Genomic DNA, 20,309 nt, shown 5'->3' with positions numbered 1-20,309 from the left:
AATACCAAAGGAGCAAGAAGGAACCTGAGCAAAGTCATGAGCCCTGTTCCACATGCAGGTCTGGGGAGACCCCTGGGCTCTGCGATAAGCTTCTAGAACCTTCCAGGTATTTCCCTTGAAGTGCCGTGGGGAACAACACTGAGGTTGGCGTGGGTGCCACCTCGGTAGCCTTACTTGGCAGGAACGTTAGCCATCCTGGAGGCAGAAGCGGCTCTGTGTGGTTGGGCAGAACCGTCCCAGGCCCCGGTTGCTGGACTGCCGAAGAATAGGGTGTTGAGGACAACGTCTCTGTCCTCCAGGAAGGACCTGGCTGCAGGCTCTGCCCGCGGTGTCTCCTCCCGAGAGTTCTTCCGGGGCCCGTGGCCTCAGCATCCTCCCGTCCAGCTTCCTCCCTGGCTGAGGGATCCAGGTTCTGCTCCGGGAGACCCTGCCTGGTGTTGATGCTGTGCTAAGCCGTTGCTTCCTGTGGGGAACCTTTCCTCAGCACAGTCCCCACGCGGCAGCTGCCGCCTGCTAGAGGAGATGGGCCGCTCTTCCCCGGGTTCTGGTAGCAGGCAGGGCCCACTCCCGCGTGCGAGTAAATTGTGCAATTCTCGTGGCGAGGCGGGTGCCTGTGAATAATTTTAGCATTGGCACCCGTCGTGTTTGTAGTTACTGTAGTTTTATTGCTGACTGCAGTCACATCGTGTCGGTTACAAGAGAGTGACCTAATTTTGTATTTGTGTAGCTTTCGGACTCCTGCGTGGAATTTTTACCAGAGTCCCTACCATTGAACTCGGCGGGTTGAGCACGTGGGGTTTAGAGCTGGACGCGGGTCCGATCCCCAGCTCGGCGGTGTGCCGACTACGACCTTGAGCAGGTGTTTGACACCCTCACGCTGGTCTGCTCCTTGGCTTCTAGCGGGAGTGACGTGGGTCACGGGGGTGAGACGCCTGTCACCTTGGTCACCTCGTCCAGCCTGTGCCAAACAGTTTGGTAGGAGGAGTGTATTTTTACCTTCCTGGTTCAAAGCACAGAACACCACCTGTGTGCCGTTATCCGTCTATCTGCCTGCCTACCTTCCTCTCTCCTTATCTGTTGGTTTTAAGGCCGGTTTGAAAGACCTGGGACTGCCCATAATTACATATTTCACTTGGGTGTCACATGCGGGTTTTATTGTTTGTTTATTACGGGGGTGATTTCCACATCTGAATTTTCCCCGGGCCTGTTCTAGAAGCTGGCTAAGCACTTCGCATCATGCCAACCTTTTACCCCATTCCTTAGCCTGCTGCCTGTGGCAGGATCCGAGGGGTGGGGGTGGCGCCGGGCCAGTCGTCTCCTGGAGGGGCAGGGGACCCGGCTCAGGGAAGGCTGGTGTTCCGACTGGCAGGCCACTGACCTCGTCGGCAAAGAGTCATGGTGAAAAAGAGTTGTTTGAGGAGGAGAACGGAAGGACGAAGCAGGCTCCTCTGGAAAACAGACCGATTTATTGGCCAAAGATCCTGTGAGTGGCATTGGTCAGAGTCCTCAAAATTCATCTTACTGAAATGCAACAAGGTGGTGTAACGTCGCCCCTTCCAGATCCTTCACACAGCAGCTGGTGTTGGAGACTGACTGTCCGTGCTCCTCACTGGATTCAGGGTGGAAGAAGGCGTCGTGTCCTGGAGACGCCCCCCACTTCCGCTGGGAGATTCAATGAAGGATGGATTGCAAGTCACCTGCCAGCCAGGGCCGGGAGAATCACCCCATGAAGCTGGTGGAAATCCATTCTCCGGGCACAGGGGCTCCAGCGGGAGAGGAGTTTGGAGCTAGGTGTGAAGCCGGGGGAGGGGGATGGAAAAAGAGCAGAAGGCATCCCTGCCCTGGGCTGGAGTTAGCAGGCCCTTGGGTCATGGTCAGGGTGGGGGAGGGGTGGGGTGTGGGGCTGGCCCAAGGCGGGGAATGGGCTTGGGAAGCCGTAGGAACAGCCACAGAATAGACCAGCCATGTGAATGCATGAAGCTTGCGATAAATAGGTCGTTGCTCTGAACCAGAGCGCCTTGTGCTGGATCTTGGTGTCTGTCCGAGAGCGGATTAGGGTAAGGTGCTTAAACCTTCTGGGGCAGACCTTGGGGAACCTCTCCCCTGTAGTGGCCTTCGTGATTCCTAGAGTCGCAAGATCACAGGTCGCTGTGCTCAGCCTGGGGGTGGGTCGCCCAGGGGTGTTGCCGGCAAGGAGATCTGTGGAGGCCCCCTTCGGCCGGGACTCCAGGGGGGCACGCAGCACCTGACGCGGCCCGAGGGGATGTCTGCAGGACCCCTGAAAAGCAGCAGGTTCACGGCCTGCCAGACCATGCAGACGGGGGGGTTTTTTGTCTTCTTCCCTACGTCCCGGCTTTGCTGCCTCAACCAGCCACTTCCAGTTTACCCCTCAGCGTGACTGGCAGGTGCAGAGTAAGCGGTGGCCTTCCATCCAGAAGTCCCCCAGGGGCCTTCCCCCAGCAGCCAGCCTGCGCTCCCGGAACGTGCTTCTGCCGGCAGTCTGTTCCCTCCCACTCAGATTTCTTGTCCGAAAGCCTCTGATGCAGCGATAGTTGCTCCTCGGTGATGATTCGAGGGAAGAAATGAGTGACCGAAAGGGGACTTAAGCTCCCCTTGCAAATGTTTTCTTTGCCGCCTCTGCCTCCCCCTTGTCTTCTCTGCTTCTCTTACCCATGTTCTCTGCAGCCGTCTGAGAACTCGGGGCACAGGTGGCTCCCAGCGGGGGTGCCGTGTACACTTGGTCCCCGGAGAAGCCGCTTCAGTCCGCCTAGGTAGCTGGGTGCTCTGCAGGGGTGGGGTGGTGCGGGGACAGCGTACCTTTCCAGATGACCGGGTTCTGCTGCTGCTTATGCCCAGCACGGGGGAGAGGCGTGGAGCGAGGACATTCCAGCCTGTGTGTGTCTGGGCCTGGCAGCTGGTGGCGGTGTCCCAGCAGGAGAAGCCGCGGCGGGGAGGGGTGTGAAGCAGGCAGGATTCAGCAGTCCGTTCGCTTTGGTGTCAGTGGAGACGCGCATGCCGTGTGTGTCGGTGGAGGTGAAAGCCCCAGCAGGGGCCTCTGGCGGGGGGCTGACTCCTGGGGTGCAGAGGGGCTGGAAGAGGAGCTGGCGACCCCCTGCTCAGAATCCTGAGAATCCCGGCGTGGGGGGAGCGGCCGGAGCCGAGAAACTATGAGACTCTATGTGCCGTGCCGGGTCACCTTATCCAGGAGGAAGAGGACAGAGACTAACGGTTCAGCTCTGCCCCGCAGGTGTCAGGTGGGACGTGGCCGAGCCCCCTGACAGCCCCAGGAGGCAGGGAGGGGGTGCTGCCTGCTCGCCAGGGCCCCCCCCCAGGGCACTGCTGTGCCATGGCCTTCGCTGTGTCCTGCAAGGTTGAAGGGTTACAGAGAAGAGGCCGTCCCGTGTAAGCGGCCTGCATCCAGACGCAGGCCGGCCTGCCAGCTGGCCCAGGGCCCTTCCTCTTCGTCCTCAGGGCGTTGGGTTTCCCAGCGGCGCTGACAGAATGGCGGGACAGCCGGGCCTGGCCAGGGACTCCACCCGGGAACAGAGAGCTGGAGACCAGGCAGCGTCCAGTCCGCGTGGCCTGTCCACAGGGGCGGTTCTGTACTTAGCTGTGTGCCCGACCCTCTTAGGATTTAGAACTTGTGGGACAGAAAACAGCCCGGCTCCGTAGTTCAGTAAGGTTCCCCGGGGGCTCTTTTGAGGTCCTCCTCATTCCTGGTTGTCTGGCCTGAATGAATGGCTTCCCTCCCTCCCCCCAGGGCAGGTGGCTTCTCTCCTCCCCCAGCCTCTGCGAGGTCAACCTGAGGGCAGCGACGGTCACTGTGTCTTCATCAGTTCCTCTGGCTGGCCTTTTGGGGAGACTCGGAGGTGGGGGAGGTGGCCCAGGTGTCAGGCTGCACCCACACCCACCTGGGTGCAAGGGGAGGGCGTGCCCAGCATCCGGGGCTGAGGCCGCCCGTCCCGCCAGGGTGCGTCCCGCCAGGGTGCGGTAGGTCAGCGGTGCTGTGATCCGACAGAGAGGCTCTGCTGTTGCTTTTCTGGGTGTCGTTGGGTGGGTCGGGTAGACGCTTCCGTGTGGCGGATGCCGAGGAATGCAAGGGCAGGCTGGTGGGCAGGCAGCGGCCCTGGAAACGGACCCCTCTCCTGATTTCACTTGGTCTCCGGGCGTGGGGCCCGGGGCCTCCCCTTGCTCTGTGGGGGCTGGCTTGTGGCTTGTGGGGCTCGCCGGGGGCAGATGTGCCCAGAAAGGCGGCCACTGCCAAGCCCTGGAAGGGTCTGGAAGCTTTGGAAGTGAGTCTCCGAGTGTCGGATGGAGCACTGAGCTACAGCGGACAGCTGTTTTATTTTGTTCAACATATTTTAAGAAATGATTATGAGGGGGGTACCTGGGTGGCTCAGTGGTTTAAGCCTCTGCCTTCGGCTCAGGTCATGATCCCAGGGTCCTGGAATCAAGCCCCGTAGGGGGCTCTCTGCTCAGCAGGGAGCCTGCTCCCCCCCCCCCCTTCTCTGCCTTCTTCTCTGCCTGCAAATGAATAAAAAATGTTAGAAAGAAATGATTATGAGAGGATCACAAACCTACAGAAGAAAAGAGACCAGCCTAACAGACAACCCTCCCCCATATGGCCACTGCCCGACTTCACCAGTTCCCACGCGTGGCCAGTCCGTGCCTCTGGCCCTCCACACCCAGGGGTTTGGAAGCAGACCCTGCACGGGACGAAGGATGAAATTGTGTTGATACGTATTTCGGTGTGCATTGCTAAAAGATGGTGGCTCTTTTATTTTATTAAATATTTTATTTACTTATTTGAGAGAGACTGAGCGAGCGAGACAGAGCGAGTGAGTGAGAGAGACCACGAGCAGGGGGCGGGCAGAGGGAGAGGGAGAAGCAGACTCCCGCTGAGCAGGGAGCCCGACACGACACACGACACACGGGGCTCGATCCCAAGACCCTGGGGTCATGACCTGAGCCGAAGGCAGACGCCCAACCGACTGAGACACCCAGGCGCCCCTTTATGTGCAGGTCTTTTAGCAAATAACCACCATATCCTACACCCCCTAAAAATTTTTTTTTTAAAAAAGATTTATTTATTTATTTATTTGACAGAGAGAAATCACAAGTAGGCAGAGAGGCAGGCAGAGAGAGAGAGAGGAGGAAGCAGGCTCCCTGCTGAGCAGAGAGCCCGATGCGGGACTCGATCCCAGGACCCTGAGATCATAACCTGAGCCGAAGGCAGCGGCTTAACCACTGAGCCACCCAGGCGCCCACACCCCCTAAAAATTTTTAACGTCTTCCTCGGACGCCGCGAGCTGACGGTGGCTGGGAGCAGGGAGTCCTCACTGCCTGGGACACCGGCGGCCCCGCCCACCTGCCTTATGTATTTGCAGAGAGAAGGTTAAGGTGTGTTACTGTTCAATAGACAATACTTCAGTTTCAGGAGGCAGCTTTCTTTTTTAGTAACAGCTCTTATGGCGATGCGACTTACCGGGCCGTCCGACGCCCATCTTAAGTGCACGCATGCGAGGTCGTGAGTCTGTTCTCAGACGGGCATCCAGCACTGTGGTCAGGAAAGAAGCCATCCCTCCCCTCAGCCATCTGTCCATCACGGTGCCCACACCCCTCCCCGCCCTGTGGGCCCCAGCCCCCCTGTTCTGGACACTACGTGTACATGGACGCGTGCAGCAGGCGGCCTGGCCGTACTAGAAGGTTCTTGAGGCTCAAGTCTCCTGTGACATGCTTCGTTCCTTAGTTACAGTCAAAGAACACTCTGTTGGTCTGTCCGGTGGATTGTTACATTTTATCAGCTGCTTGTCAGGGGAAGGACGTTTTGGCTGTCTGTGTTTTGGCTATTGTGTGTCATGGCATCTCATGGACCTCTGCATGCGGGATTTTGAGCGGATACGTGTTGGGCAGCCGGGAGTGGAAGCGCGGGGCTGTGTGCTAACAGAATCATTTGAGAAACTGCCAGACCAGTCTCCAGCGTGGCCGGCCCATCGCACATCCCCACCCATGGTGCGTGGGGGTTCCGGGTTCTCCGCGGCCTCGCCAGCACCTGTTACTCTCAGTCTCATGGGTTCTGGCCGTCCTGGTGGGCTAGTGGTGGCATTTGGCCTTGGTTTTGATTTGCATTTCTCCAACGGCTACAGGAGGGCGCATCATAAGCATAGATTGTTTCTTTTTTTTTTTTAAGTAGGCTCCATGCCCAGCACGGAGCCTGGCGTGGGGCGTGAAGGTGTGACCCTGAGATCTAGACCCCCGCTGAGATCAAGTGTCAGATGCTTAACCGGCTGAGCCATCCAGGTGCCCCTATAACCGCTAATGTTTTTAAACGTGGGCTGTGGATGCTGGGAAAGGGGTGGGATTTTCCCTCTGCTAGATTTGCAGGGGGAGTTTTTCAAACCTTTGTCAGCCGGTTCACTAGTGACTGCGATGGCTCGAAGCGGAGGCCGGCACAGGGCAGTGGCTTGCCTTCTGCAGAACTAGAGGAAGATTGTCCATCTAGGACTCTTATCTTTGGTTTTTACTGTGAACCAATCCAAACGAGCAAATCCTTAGTAAAGTCAGGGTTCTGATAAGGCCACTGACTCCCGGAAGGGAGGCTACACATCCCCCGCCCGCCCACGGTCCCCAGCAGAGCGTAGATTTGTGAGCGAGTACTGGACCCGTGAGCGAGTACCGGACCCGTGCCTTCGGATCGAATCGCTGCAGACGCTCTGTTTAAGTTCTCTCTCCTGCCGCTAATAATCCCTCGTGTCCATATAAAGCTCTTGCAAGATCTTACGGACCATCAAAAGGGTGGCCAGTCCGTAACTTTGCTCGGCTTCCTCTTCGGCAGAATCATCCCTGTGATGCCCAGCTCCTGCGGCATGTGGAGAGGGGTCCAGGGTGGACCTAGAGGCCCCGGCATGATCCTTGAGCCACTTGGGTAGCTTTTCGAGAAGAGGATTCAGAGCTGTTGGGGTGCCCTCTTCCACATCCTGAACTCTCCGCAGGAGGCATTTGCTTGGAGGTCTCGCGGCTTTCAGGCTTGGGATCCATTTCCGCGACACTCTCCGGGCTACAGCGACGGGCCCCACGTCTGCGGAATCACACCTGGGTCACCGGGGACACACTGCGGGTCCCGTTCAGCTGAGGTTATTCCCAGCGGATTGCGGTTTGGCTGACTTGCTTTTTCCCTTCGTAATGATCCAAGTGGATTCCTAGGTTTTTGTGCGGACGCTGCCCAGGGCTGCCCACCCCAGCCTCTCCTTCTGCCCCCAACAACGTCAGATGTGGTGGGTCCATGCGGTGCTTCTCTCCTCCCACCCCCCACCTGTCCTCCCCACGCAGCGACTCTCCTGTGTCGGGGAGGGGCTCCCCTGAGCGGACGGTTCGAGCCAGAAGCCCCAGGGTGCTGCTAAAGCCTGTCTGGTGTGGCTTTTCCTCCTCATGTCCTCACTCATGTCACTCTGGGCCACCGTCTCCTGGAGGACCGGCGGCCTCTGCTTCTTACTGTCTTGCTTCCCTGCCCTGCCATCAGCCGTGCTGCAGCCAGAGAGCTCTTCTCTTCTTAAAGATTTATCTATTTGAGAGAGAGAGAGAGAGCACGGGCAGGAGGGGCAGAGGGAAAGCGAGAGGGAGAATCCAGGCAGACTCCCTGCTGAGCACGGAGCCCGGCGCCTGATCTCACAGCCCCGCCACCAAGAGCGGGACGCGTCACCGACGGAGCCCCCCGGGCGCCCCCAGAGTGGACATGATGAGAGCAGAAATAGTAACTTAAAGCCCTTGGACATTTCTCCTTTACCTTTGGTGTAAAACCCAGCAGCCTCCCCGGCTGCCTCTGAGCTTTCGCTTGCGGAAGGAGCAAATGAATATAGGCTGTGTGCCCGTCGGGGCTCTGATGGGGCGTTTGTTCCAACGGCCGAAGCAGGTTTGGCTTTTTTACTGGGCGTGTCTGACCGCGGCACCTGCTGGTGTGGGGGGGGTCCTCCGCCTGCGCCCAGCAGGTGTCGGCAGGTGAGAACGGGAGGCATAGCTGGAGATCAGAACACACACACACGATGGTGGACTTTTGTTAGGGTTCTTGGAAGCTTCCACCCACTCTGCTCGCTTCCTTCGAATGGTGGGTCGCTCCGGCACAGTTTAGCAAGAGACGGCTCGGTCCCACGGCTCCAGAAGGCGGCAGAGGGGCCGGCTTCGCGGGAGGGAGGCCATGAGGTGTTCGGGAGTCCCCAAGGAAGAAGACGGGAGCCCTGAGGAGGGGCACGGGGATAGACCCGGCTCTGAAGCTGTTGAAAGGAAACGCGTTTCTAGTCGTTGGGGCGGGACAGGTAGCCCAAGTGGGCCTGCTTACAGGGGGTTAATGCCCCCCTAGTTAAGGTTCCACCCTATGGGTTGTTGACCCAAGTCCGTCACAGCCTCCGAGGAGGAGGAGGAGGAAGGGGACTTGGCTCCGTCCGGAGACACCCTTAAACACCTATTCCTGAGGATTCCACGTGTCTCCTTTCCATGGAGTCTTGTGGTGCCTGAGATGGTGTCCAGAGAGCCCCACACGCACCCCAGTGCTCCTGCCTGGAGATAAGGGGCTCAGAGCCATCGTGGACTCATCTGGGGACCCTCTGGGTTTCTTCGCCAGCCTCCAGATGGCTGGTGGGTGGGGTTGAGATTGGCCACCAGTGAAATGGCCACCAGCTCCCAGCGTCGGCTGGGTGTGGCCAGGGTTGCTGTCCTGGGGGGATCGTTCGGTAGGACGGCTGGGGCTGGGGATGGGGGTTTGCGTGGGCTTGGGGCCTGGAGCCCTGTGGTGGCGGTGGGGGGGGGGGTTCCACTCCTGGACTCTGCTGGCCACCCCCGGCCTCCCAGCAGAGGCGACAGTGGGCTGTGTAGTGCTGGACAGGACGGGGAGGGGGCGGCGGGGCCCATCGTACCGGACCTGGGTCTGTGAGTGGGAAACGGCAGGGAAAGACGTCACGCGGGACGAACCCCAGGTCCCGGCGAGGGGTTTCCTAGTGTCCCGTCATGTGCCGGCCCCGTCACACTCTCCGCCCCTCCTCTTCCTCCTAGGACGTTGCCGAAGATGGCGGAAGCCCACCAAGCCGTGGCCTTCCAGTTCACGGTCACCCCGGACGGGATCGACCTGCGGCTGAGCCACGAAGCCCTCAAGCAGATCTATCTGTCCGGACTGCATTCCTGGAAGAAGAAGTTCATCAGGTTCAAGGTGGGCCAGCGCTTGTCTCAGTCTGTGCGGGGGCTCACGGGGGCAGGCGCTGGCGCGGTGGGCGTGTTTCGGAGAGCCGGTCCTGCGGGCGATACTCCCAGGGCACTTAGGACACGCTTCCGCTTACATGCCTGTGGGCCAGTTCTGGAAGAAGTGCTGTAAGGCGGGCCGGGGCGTCGGCATGCTCTGGGGGTGAGTGAGGGCACAGAAAGGGCAAGTGACCTGCTCAGAGAAGCGCAGGAAGGACTAGAACCCATGACTCTGGGTCCAGAACTCTTGATGCCTTCTAGAAAGAGAACGGTCTCCCAGCCGGGGGAAGACGGACCTTATCTAACAGGTGCCTCGCTGATAACATGGCGAAATCCCGGCGTCCATCCAAGCAGAGGCAACTTCCCCTGTTCTCAGTTCTATTTCCCTGAAAGACTGAAAAGTCTTTCCCCTGTTCTCAGTTCTGTTTCCCTGAAAGACTGTTTTCACAGTTTTTAATCAAGCACGAGTCTCGTTTTTTCCACTTGTTCGTCGTTGAATTGACTTCGAAAATCGCAGAAGGAGGAAGAGGCGGGTTTAGAAGGAATTCAGTGGGGGAGAGAGTTCAGCGTTACCTGCCCGGGGAATGAGGAAAACAGCAAACGACAATTGTTCTCCAGTTTCCTCGTGGCTACGAGGAGGAGCCAGAATAGGTGGGAACAGTGAGTCAGAGAAGGGGGACAGGCCCTGGGCAACCGGCCCGGCTGGACAGGCGCTGCCCGTGCAGCTGGTGGCCCCCACAGCGGCCCCCGCGGTGGAGGAGTCGCCACCTACAGGAGGAAGCCCGCATTGCCACCTGACCTTGCCCAGAGCAAATCCTTTTTACCCTCCGATCCCGGAAAAGGGAGACTTGGGTACAGAGCTGTGGCGTCAATCCCTGTAAGCCACTGGAAATGCTCATTTAAAGATGTTGTCGTTGTGGGGCGCCTGGGTGGCTCAGTGGGTTAAGCCTCTGCCTTAGGCTCAGGTCATGATCCTTGGGTCCTGGGATCGAGCCCCACATCGGGCTCTCTGCTCAGCAGGGAACCTGCTTCCCCTTCCCTCTCTGCCTGCCTCTCTGCCTGCTTGTGATCTCTCTATCAAATACATAAATAAAATTAAAAAAAAATTTTTTTTTTAAATCTATACTCTTAGCAACTTTACTTTAAAAAGAAAAAAATCCGTTGGTAGGCTGAGGGGGCAAGACCAGTAGGCTGGAAGAGAAAAGATAAACCGTTCACAGCCACGCCTGACCGAGTGGTTACAGAGCACTGCGTGGCTCATAGCTCAGAGCGGCTGCAGGGGGAGGCTGGGGGGAGCGGGAGACCTTTTATCTGGGCCCTTCCTGCCTCCACTTTAACGTAACGTCACAGAGTAGGTGTATGTGTCTATCAGAGAAACCAGGAGAACTCCGACTTTTTAGAAGATGTCTTTCTTACACTTCTAGGCAATAGGAAATCCAGGGAAATGACACGTGAGGGTCCCCGTAGCTCCTAAAAGAATTCAAATAAACTTTGAGAGTTTTAAAATCCATTGTCTTGGTCAAATTGATTGCTTGTTAAGACGGCTTTAGTAAGATATATTTTGGGGGGGTGCCTGGGTGGCTCAGTCGATTAAGCGACTGCCTTTGGCTCAGATCATGGTCCTGGAGTCCTAGGATCGAGTCCCTCATTGGGTTCCCTGCTCAGCATCCCTGCTTCTGCCTCGGACCCTCCCCCTTCTCATGCTCTCTCTCTCTCAAATAAATAAAAATCTTTTTTAAAAAAAAGAACTTTTTTAAATGAGAGGTTTTAAAACACAGAAATGAAGAGAATAAGGAGCCCCAAGGCTCACCTGGGTTCCAGAATTTTGTTTCATGTCTGCCTTCTGTTCCTGCCACTTCTTCGTGGTTTTTAGGGTTGGGAAATAGGGGGGTTTGGCTGAGGGATCGTACAGCAAATTCTTTTTTCTTTTTCTTTTTTTAAAGATTTTATTTATTTACTTGACAGAGAGAGATCAAAAGTAGGCAGAGCAGGAGGTAGAGAGAGGGGGAAGCAGGCTTTCCGCTGAGCAGAGAGCCCGATGTGGGGCTCGATCCCAGAACCCTGAGATCATGACCTGAGCCGAAGGCAGAAGCTTAACCCACTGAGGCATCCAAGCACCCCCAAACAGCAAATTCTTAATGTGGAGAGCGGTCTCCTGAAAATACTTGGGTGTTGAGAAGCCTCTTGATTCAGGAGTGGCAGGAGGGGTATTTGGAGGCTGGGGGTCTTGGGGCTTCCCAAGTGTAGCTGACTGGGGAGAGGACTTCATGGTTGGTTTAGTGACATCCTTAACTCAAAGGTGTCATGAATTAGTCTGGGTGGAGCTCAGGAATCTATGTTAAACTCATACATCAGATGATTCAAATGTCCTGGGGTCACTCTCAGGGTATCTGCTTCAGGGAGGGATTTGGCTCAGAAGTAGAGGAAGAGAAGGGGCTGGAGGCTGTGGGGAAGACCTTCTACAGTGGTCACTTAGTCATGGTGAGCTACAAAGGCCTCCCAGCCACTGCCATCATGCCACTGCCCCCATCACCAGGGCCCGAGGACTTCATGGGTGGGACAGTACTCACAGTCCGTGTTCTGTTTCTAGAATGGCATCATCACTGGTGTGTACCCGGCGAGCCCCTCCAGCTGGCTTATCGTGGTGGTGGGGGTGATGTCAACCATGTATGTCAAGATCGACCCCTCGCTGGGGATAATTGCAAAAATCAATCGGACCCTGGACACGACGTAAGTACTCTTTTCAAATCTCCAATTGTCTAGGAAGTTAGCGATTTTTGTTGCTGGTAATTTTATGTCTTTTCAAATATAAGGACCGTTACTGTGCTGATTCCATTTGAAGCTTGCTTGGCTGTTCTCCTGTAGGCTTTCTTCTGTGTATAAGGCCCTCAGGGAGTTTGGGGTCCCTCCTGGCCCTTTCTCCGAAGATGGCCTTGGTCCTGGCTGCTCTGGGACGTCGTGTCAGGACCCACGGTTGTGGTCATTGCACTTTGCCTGGCTGGGGAATCCTCAAAAGGAATTTCTGCTCTAGGAGCTGGTCCTGGACATGATCAGCTCTTTGCACTGGCGTCTGTGACCCTGAGAACTGACTGCTCTGGGGGGACCTCAGCCCCTTAGTTCCCTGTCAGAGTGGCTGAGGACCCCAGTGGGAACCCCTGCGCTCCTGAGAATTTCCAGTCCGGCTGAGTCGCTCGTGGCCTCCATGCTGCCTTGAGAGCACTGGCTTGTGCCTTTATGAGCGTCTGCAAGGCCTCGAATAAAAATTCCATCATTGCAGGGGAAGCGTGTCTGGGCTGGACCCCTGCCAGATTCCCTGCTCTGCCTGGAGGCCAGGGAGGCCGAGGCAGGGACCCTGACACTCCGGGGAAACCCTGCTCCTCCTGTCCTTGTGACCCCCGCAGACAGCTGGGTGGCCGTGCGTTCGGTCGTGGTGTTTCTGCGTGCTTTCAGACTCTGGTGCATCTAACACAGTTTTAATTTACTGTCTACCTTGGGCTCTTAGCCCTGGATTATGCTTAGAAGTATTGGCTATTTAAAGCCCTTTATAATCTGGGTCTTTATACGATTTGTTTCTTTGTCCCTCTAAACCAACTGAGGTGAACTGGGCCATGCCTGGCCCAAATTTAGAAAGACCAGGTTAGGGGTCAGCGTCTTCCCAGGCTCAAGGGTCATTCTGGAACCGTCTCTCTGGAGAGCACCTGCCGACTACCCCAGGTGGCTGTTTTCATGAATGCAGATGTACTTGGCTGGGTTTGCTCTGCGTCCGTCCAGGCTCTGCAGCCTCAGAAGGAACGTGTTCTTTAAAAGAAAGCTTTTTCTTTTTCTTTTTCTTTTTTCTTTTTTGTGCTAATACTGTTCATTGATGCGCCCATGTGTCTATTACCAAAAAAAGTCACAACACGGGATTTGACAAGTAAGTTCTGGAGCAAAAGTATTTTACTTTGAAGACCATTTGTTTCAGTGTTACTTAACTATCGGAAGGTATTAACTTGGTGGTTTTTAAATATGGGAGGTATCTCTAGGCTACGTCTGTTGGTCGTTTTCATAATTTGAAGCACGCCAAAATAATTTTTAAAAACGAGCTGTAATTGACATACCACATTATATTAGTTTTAGGCATATAACATAATGATCTGGTAGATGTACGGAGCTCACACTGATTACCACAAGTAATTAAGTGATGTCACCACATGTACATACAGATTTATTTTTCTTGTGATGAGAACTTTTAGGATCTCCTCTCCTAGCAGTTTTATTTTTTTATTTTTATTTTTTAAGATTTTATTTATTTATTTGACAGACAGAGATCACAAGCAGGCAGAGGCAGGCAGAGAGAGAGAGGGAAGCAGGCTCCCTGCTGAGCAGAGAGCCTGATGTGGGGCTCGATCCCAGGACCCTGAGACCATGACCTGAGCCGAAGGCAGCGGCTTAACCCACTGAGCCACCCAGGCGCCCCTCTCCTAGCAGTTTTAAATATGCATTATGTTATTGCTAACTATAGTTAGCATGATCCCTAAATCTTTTTTTTTTTTTTGGTCTTATAATGGGAAGTTTATACCCTTTTATTTTTCTCAAGATTTTATGTTTTCAGTAATCACCCTGGGGCATGAACTCACAGCCCTGAGATCAAGTGTCGCGCACAGTCCTAACGGAGCCAGCCGGCCGGGCCTGGAAGTTTGTGCCTTTGGACCACCTGCCTTGTTTTGCCCATCCCCCACTCTCTGGATCTAGGAATTTAGATTTTTGTTTCAGATTTGACATATAAGTGAGATCCTACAGGATCCGTCTGTCTCCGTCGGACTTACTTCGCTTGGTGTAATGCCCTTTAGTCCGTGCGCCCATCAGTGGGCACGTAGGTGGTTTTCGTGTCTCAGCTGTTGTGGACGTTGCCAGATGGACTTGGGGATGCGGGTGTGTTTTCAAGGGACTGATTTCCTGGGGCACCTGGGTGGCTCAGTGTGGGGTAAAGCCTTTGCCTTCGGCTCAGGTCATGATCTCAGGGTCCTGGGATCGAGTCCCGCATTGGGCTCTCTACTCAGCAGGGAACCTGCTTCCCCCGAATCCTGCCTGCCTCTCTGCCTACTTGTGATCTCTCTCTGTCAAATAAATTAAACAAATCAATTTTCAAAAAAAAAAAGAAGAGAGAGACTGATTTCCGATAAATACTCAGAAGTAGAGTTGCTGGATCATAGGGCAGTTCTGTTTTTAGTTTTTTTGAGGAAGCTCTATCTTGTTCTCCACGGCGGCTGCCCCAGCGGTGCCTGAAGGTTCCCTATTTTGCCAACATTTGGTGTTTAAATCCCTTTTATTTTATAACTAGCTTGTGGTTTCTAAAATAACTGGAACGAAAAACAAGACCACAGAGCTTTGTACGGTCCCGTCTTTCCCATACGGCGTGTCTCTTTCCTTAGCAAGTGAAGGATTGTCTCTCTTGAAGTTTATTACTCACATGACCATTTTGCGGTTGGTGTCCGACTCTCGATTTCAGCTCAGGTTGTGATCTCAGGGTCCTGGGATCGAGCCCCAAATGGGGCTCTGCGTTGAGCAGGGGCCTGCTTGAGATTCTCTCTCTCTCTCTCCCTCTCCCCCAACCCCTGCTCACGCTCTCTCTCTCAATAAATCAATAAAATCTTTTTTTTAAAAAGATTTTATTTATTATTTATTTGACAGGCAGAGATCACAAGTAGGCATAGAGGCAGGCAGAGAGAGAGGGGGAAGCAGGTTCCCTGCTGAGCAGAGAGCCCGATGTGGGGCTCGATCCCAGGACCCTGGGATCATGACCTGAGCCGAAGGCAGAGGCTTTAACCCACTGAGCCACCCAGGCACCCCAAATCAATAAAATCTTGATTTTATTGATTTTTATTATAAAATAAATGGTCATTTTGTAGCATCAGTTTCTTTCCCACCTGGATCCAAATCAGGCTCTTTTGGTAGAAGCAGCCGCACTGGTTTTCCCGAGTGACCGGAGCATCTGTGAGTCCTGGCCATATCCGAAGTGATGTTGGAGGAAGGAGAGGCAGGAAGGGAACGGCCCAGAGGTGCGGTGGACACCCAGCTAAGGCAGTGTGCTGGTGGACCCGGGCCGTGCCGGTGGACCCGGGCTGTGGGATTCACCGTGGACAGCCCACCACCTCACACGTCCCCTGTCCCCGTCCCCGTCCCCAGACGCTGGAGGAAGTTGCGCGTTTCCCCCCGAGGATGCAGGATGCTTGGTTTGCCCCAAGGACGGGAGAGCAGTGCCTGAGCCTTTGAGAGCCGGGTTGGCACTCAGGGGTTGTGGCGTGCTGTCTTGGACTCGGAGCCCTCGGTCCCCCTCGTGTGGAGGGAAGGCTGCTCCGGTTGGCGGCGTGGGGTGGCCCCACTAACGTGGGCTCGGCTCGTGTTGTCTCCCCAGCAGCTGCATGTCCAGCCAGACGAAGAACGTGGTCAGTGGCCTCCTCTTCGGCACGGGCCTGTGGGTGGCCCTCATCGTCACCATGCGCTACTCCCTCAAGGTGCTGCTGTCCTACCACGGCTGGATGTTCGCCCAGCACGGCAAGATGAGCCGGGCCACCAAGATCTGGATGGTAAGGGATCCCCGCTGTGCTCGTGGCACCCAGCTGCTGTGGATGGTTTCTGAGTGCTTTTTTGGGGGTACGCCTGGTGCGCGCCAGGCCGCCCAGCTGGTAGCGGCGTGCATGGCGGGTTGGGCCTGGGGGTCAGTACGCACATGGGGAGCCACGGCCATTATCAGCGCTGCACACTTAGCTCCCCGCCCTCCCCCAGAGCTTCCTCGTGTCCCACCCCGCCTTTCCTTTGTGGTGAGAGCGCGTAAGTCAGATGTGCCATCTTAGCGGAGGCTTAAGTGCGCCAGAGCAGCCCCGTGCCCCCGACAGCCGCCAACCCCCTCGCCACCATATTCGCCCTTCCCGGTCTGGCTCGTCTCGCTCAGCACCGGCTCTTATGTGGGTGGCTTTTACTTTGAAAGGGGGATCCTCGGGGACTTTTCTCCCCTTCCACACGGGGTTGGTTGACCTGAGAGCTGGGGGGGGGGGGTGGGGTGTTGAGTCACCGTGACTGCAGGCCGAGGAGTGTTTTCCTTCCACGGCACTGGGGCGTTTTGAACGCGGCATATGGGAGCCTGCTGGGCTTGCTGTCCAGGTTCTCCATCGAAGGAAGGTGGCGCCACTCGTGCCGCAGCTTTTCTGACTGGCCCCAAGGCGGGGCTTCCGTGGTGTCCCTCGCTGTTCTGCGGGCTCGGCTCCACTGCAGCCTCAGGGTCCCTTGGTTGCCGTGTGCGTGGAGGCTTGTCCCACTGTCCCCCAGTGACCACTCCTCCTCCGGGCTGACCACCATTCCTGGGGGCTGCTTGTGAGAGGCACCCGCACGCCTGGGGCCCACACGCACCCGTGGGCTTCACTCACCCCCAGGCAGACTCTCCGCGCTCCTCTGGGTGTCAGACGGCTGGTTTCCAGAGAAGCAGAATCAGTCCCCAGGGGGGTCTGCGGGGGCGCCCAGACCCCTTCTATAGAATGTGCTAACACGTTCCCCTGGAGGGCATATTCCTGGCTGAGTCCCCCGCTGCCCCCTGCGAGCCCGGGGAATTTCCCGGAGGTCTGGTCAGCAAGAGATGACCCGTGGTTAGCACCAAGTCTCCATCCTTTGGGGTGAAAGCAAAGGCCGAGAGTAGACACATGTGCGCTGTCCCCTAGGCGGGATGGGCCCCACGGCTGCTGCTCCTGGGGTTGGCTTGAGGTGCAGCTTCCCAGCTCGGCCCCTGCGCTGCCCCCTGGCCAGGGCTTGGAGCCGGTCCTCAAACCCGGAGCCTGGCAGAGGCGCGGGGGGGATCTTGGCCCGAGTGCGGGCGCACAGTCAGCCAGCAACCTCTGGGGGCCCACCCTGGCCGGGGCATCTCAAAGCCTCCGCCAGCCTTGGGGTGGTTTTGGGTGGGGTCACCTGGTTGTTGGCAAAGGCCTGTGAGGTACGGGGTGGAGAGCGGACCGGAGAGGGAGACGCGAAGCACAGATAATCGGGAAAGAGTCAGCAGGTCGGGAACGGGCTCTACGTCTTTAACATGGTCTCTCCTTTTCAAATGTGCTTTTTTTTTTTTAAGAGTATGGTCAAGATCTTTTCGGGCCGAAAACCCATGTTGTACAGCTTCCAGACGTCGCTGCCACGCCTGCCGGTCCCAGCCGTCAAGGACACCGTGAGCAGGGTAGGTGTGGCCTCGAGCTCCCTGGGACGCCCCCTCCAAGCCACCAGGTGTCCGGGGTTTAGGGTTGCTGACCCGATGGCGGCCGGTTGTCCGTTGGCTGTGTTAGGTCTCAGCAGTGGACTCGTCTGGCCGTTGTTAGAGATCTCTTCCTTTCGGACATATCAGCACCCCTGAGCTGTTTTTTCTCTTTAAAAGCATCACATTTGATAGTTCTGCACAATTTTTTTACACAGCTTCATTGTAATATAATTCACGTATCATACAGTTCCTGGAAGCATCCGATTCAACAGTCTTTGGTATGTCACGTGACTAGTTTAAAATTGCGGTGTATACCTATGTAACACGAATATGACCGTTTTAACCACTTTAAATGGTGCCATTGTGTGGCACTGAATTCAGTCTCATAGTGCCATCTCCACCACCGTCTAGTTCTAGAACTTTCCATCACCCGAACCCCACCCCCGTCAGCATCACGCCCCACTTCACCCCCCCTCAGCCTCGGCACCCACAGCCTGCTCTCTGTCTCTGGGGGTTTGCCTCTCCTGGATGTTTCCAGTACCTGGAATCCCGCGACATGTGGCTCTTAGACTGTTTTGAGGCTGTGTCTCTGCCGTAGTGTCTGTCCGTGTATCTTGCCTTTTAACGACCGAGTGATACCCGACTGGGCGGTCGGACCCCACCGCATTCATGCAGTCACCTGTTGCTGGACACTGCAGTTGTTTCCACTCTCGGGCTGTTGCGAATGCTTTTGTTCAAGACCTGCTTGCCGTTGTGCTGGGTGTGAGCCTGGAACGCGCAGCCCTGGTGTCTGACGGGACCTGTGCTTCATGCGTGGGAGGACCCGCCAGGCTGAGCCCCACAGCACACACGTTCCACTGCAGCCGGCGAGGGCGGCCGTTTCTGCCTGTCCTGTGGCCCCATTTTAAAACCTAAGTGGGACATGTCTTGGCTTTTGAATCCCAGCCTTGTTATTTCCTCCCTCTTGACCTTTTCAAGTTCCCTCTCATGTCTGCTCTCCTGTGCCCTCCTCACCTGTGGCCCCACGGCCACGAGCCCCATCCCGCGGGAGGGCGGCCAAGCCACCTGCCGCTCTGCCTGCCGGAGCCCAGCGCCCGGCTTGACGTGCTTCGGAATGTGATGTCCAGTCCTACTCCTGTGCGTCTCACTTTGAGTCAACTTGAAAACCTGAGCAGTTGCTCTGTTTCAGGAATGGCGGCTACTTTTAAACATTCAGGGAGGGGTCCTGGAGAGCTCCCTGCCACCCCAAAGCTGTGTTCATAGCAGACAGACTTGGCTGTGTATGCATTTCCTGATAAGCCGGTGGCCTTACTTTCTAGATTGCTTGTGTGCGTGGCAGCAGTTGTTGACGATGGTCTCAAAAGCCCACCTCTCTATCTGTGACCTGCCACCTAGGCTCTCTGACTTCAGGGCAGGGCTGGTCAAAGTCAGGGGCCCCCCCAGCCCTGTCCCTGAAGACCTGGCCTTGACCCGGGGCTTGGCCTTCCCGGTCTCTGGCTCCTCATTCCTGCCCTGGTATCCCGGCCTCGCCCCACACACCTTCCCAGCCCTGTCTTGAGTCACTGTTGAGTAGGTGGGAACAGGGCTTTCATTAAGGGCCAAATGATGGGTAAAGCCGAGGGAGACATCCTTGCTGGACGAGCCGTGATCTTGTCACTCCGGGGATCCTGGGGATGCTTGTCTGGAGAGCTGGAAGGTCAGTGAGGGACAAAGGAGTGTGTTTGTGTCTTTGCTGCTGATGTAAAGCCGTCTGGTTAACTTAGTTTAAGGACCTGCAAAACCAGCTTGGTGGAGTTGTTCCTTTTTTTTTTTTTTTTTTTTTAAGACTTTATTTTTAAGGGGAGCCTGGGTGGCTCCGTCTGCTAAATGACTGACTCTCAGTTTTGGCTCAGAATCGTGAGATCAAGCCCCGTATCATGCTCCCCCCAAGCGTGGAGCCTGCTTGGCATTCTCTCTCTCCCTCTATGCAACCCTCCAATTACTCATCCTCTCTCTCTAAAATAAATAAATCAACCTTTAAAAAAAATTATTTTTAGGGGCGCCTGGGTGGCTCAGTCATTAAGCGGTTGCCTTTGGCTCAGATCAGGATTCCAGGTCCTGGGATCTAGCCCCTGCATCAGGCTCCCTGCTCAGGGGGAAGCCTGCTTCTCCCTCTCCCACTTCCCCTGCTGTGTTCCCTTTCTTGCTGTCTCTCTCTGTGTAAAATAAATCAAAAAAAATTTTTTTAAATTATTTTTGATTAATCTCCTTTCCCAATGTGGGACTTGAACTCACGACCCTGAGATCGAGAGTTGTGTGTTCCTCCGACTGAGCCGGCCAGGCATCCCTACTTGGGGAAGATCTTTAAATCTTGTAAAGATGTTTACATTCTTCCTAAGACACAGATAAGGGGCCTGTGTTTGAACTTGGCGGGGGTGCTCTGTGTCAACCCTAGTATCTGGAGTCCGTGAAGCCTCTGATGAAGGATTCCGACTTCAAACGGATGACGGTTCTGGCAGAAGAATTTGCGGTCACCCTTGGGCCCAAACTGCAGTGGTACCTGAAGTTAAAATCCTGGTGGGCCACTAACTACGTAAGTGCACCTGCTCGCCGTCCGTTGATGTGTTCGCATGCCAGTTTGTGCCACGAACCCGCCGGGCCTCTCCGCGTGGGGCGGGCGAGAGGAGCCCCTTGGTGGGCCGTAGGAGGTGGGGTGCAGGAGGAGGTGTTCAGTGTGACTAGAGGGAGCCAGAAGCCGGCGCTGGAGGTGGGCTGGTGCGCGTGCCGTTTAAATCCGGCGCCGGCTGCAGGGGTGTGCTGAGCTCGCACAGTTGACGGCTTCGGCTCCCACGTGGGCTGTGGCGCGTGTCGCACATACACACTCACACTTGCG

General features: G+C 55.9%; 1 protein-coding gene across 3 annotated transcripts in view; it reads left to right on the top strand.

The window, feature by feature from the left end:
* The window catches only part of CPT1A (carnitine palmitoyltransferase 1A), a 50,133-nt gene that overhangs the window by 6,520 nt on the left and 23,304 nt on the right, over positions 1–20,309 (top strand). For 2 of the 3 annotated variants that reach the window (XM_045066141.1, XM_004759575.3), the window contains exons 2-6: positions 9,043–9,196; positions 11,816–11,955; positions 15,620–15,791; positions 17,318–17,419; positions 19,872–20,009. In XM_045066141.1, the coding sequence (XP_044922076.1) occupies positions 9,056–9,196; positions 11,816–11,955; positions 15,620–15,791; positions 17,318–17,419; positions 19,872–20,009 (693 nt within the window). In that variant the 5' untranslated portion in view covers positions 9,043–9,055. The remainder of the gene's footprint in view (positions 1–9,042; positions 9,197–11,815; positions 11,956–15,619; positions 15,792–17,317; positions 17,420–19,871; positions 20,010–20,309) is intronic. The other variant, XM_045066147.1, reaches the window with a different exon arrangement.

This window comes from Mustela putorius, unplaced genomic scaffold (genome assembly GCF_011764305.1).
Source record: "Mustela putorius furo isolate JIRA1106 unplaced genomic scaffold, ASM1176430v1.1 tig00000127_pilon_pilon_pilon, whole genome shotgun sequence".
In the NCBI taxonomy this organism is placed as follows: domain Eukaryota; kingdom Metazoa; phylum Chordata; class Mammalia; order Carnivora; family Mustelidae; genus Mustela; species Mustela putorius.
The sequence above is the reverse complement of the archived record's forward strand: the minus strand, read 5'-3'. Positions and strand labels throughout refer to the sequence as shown.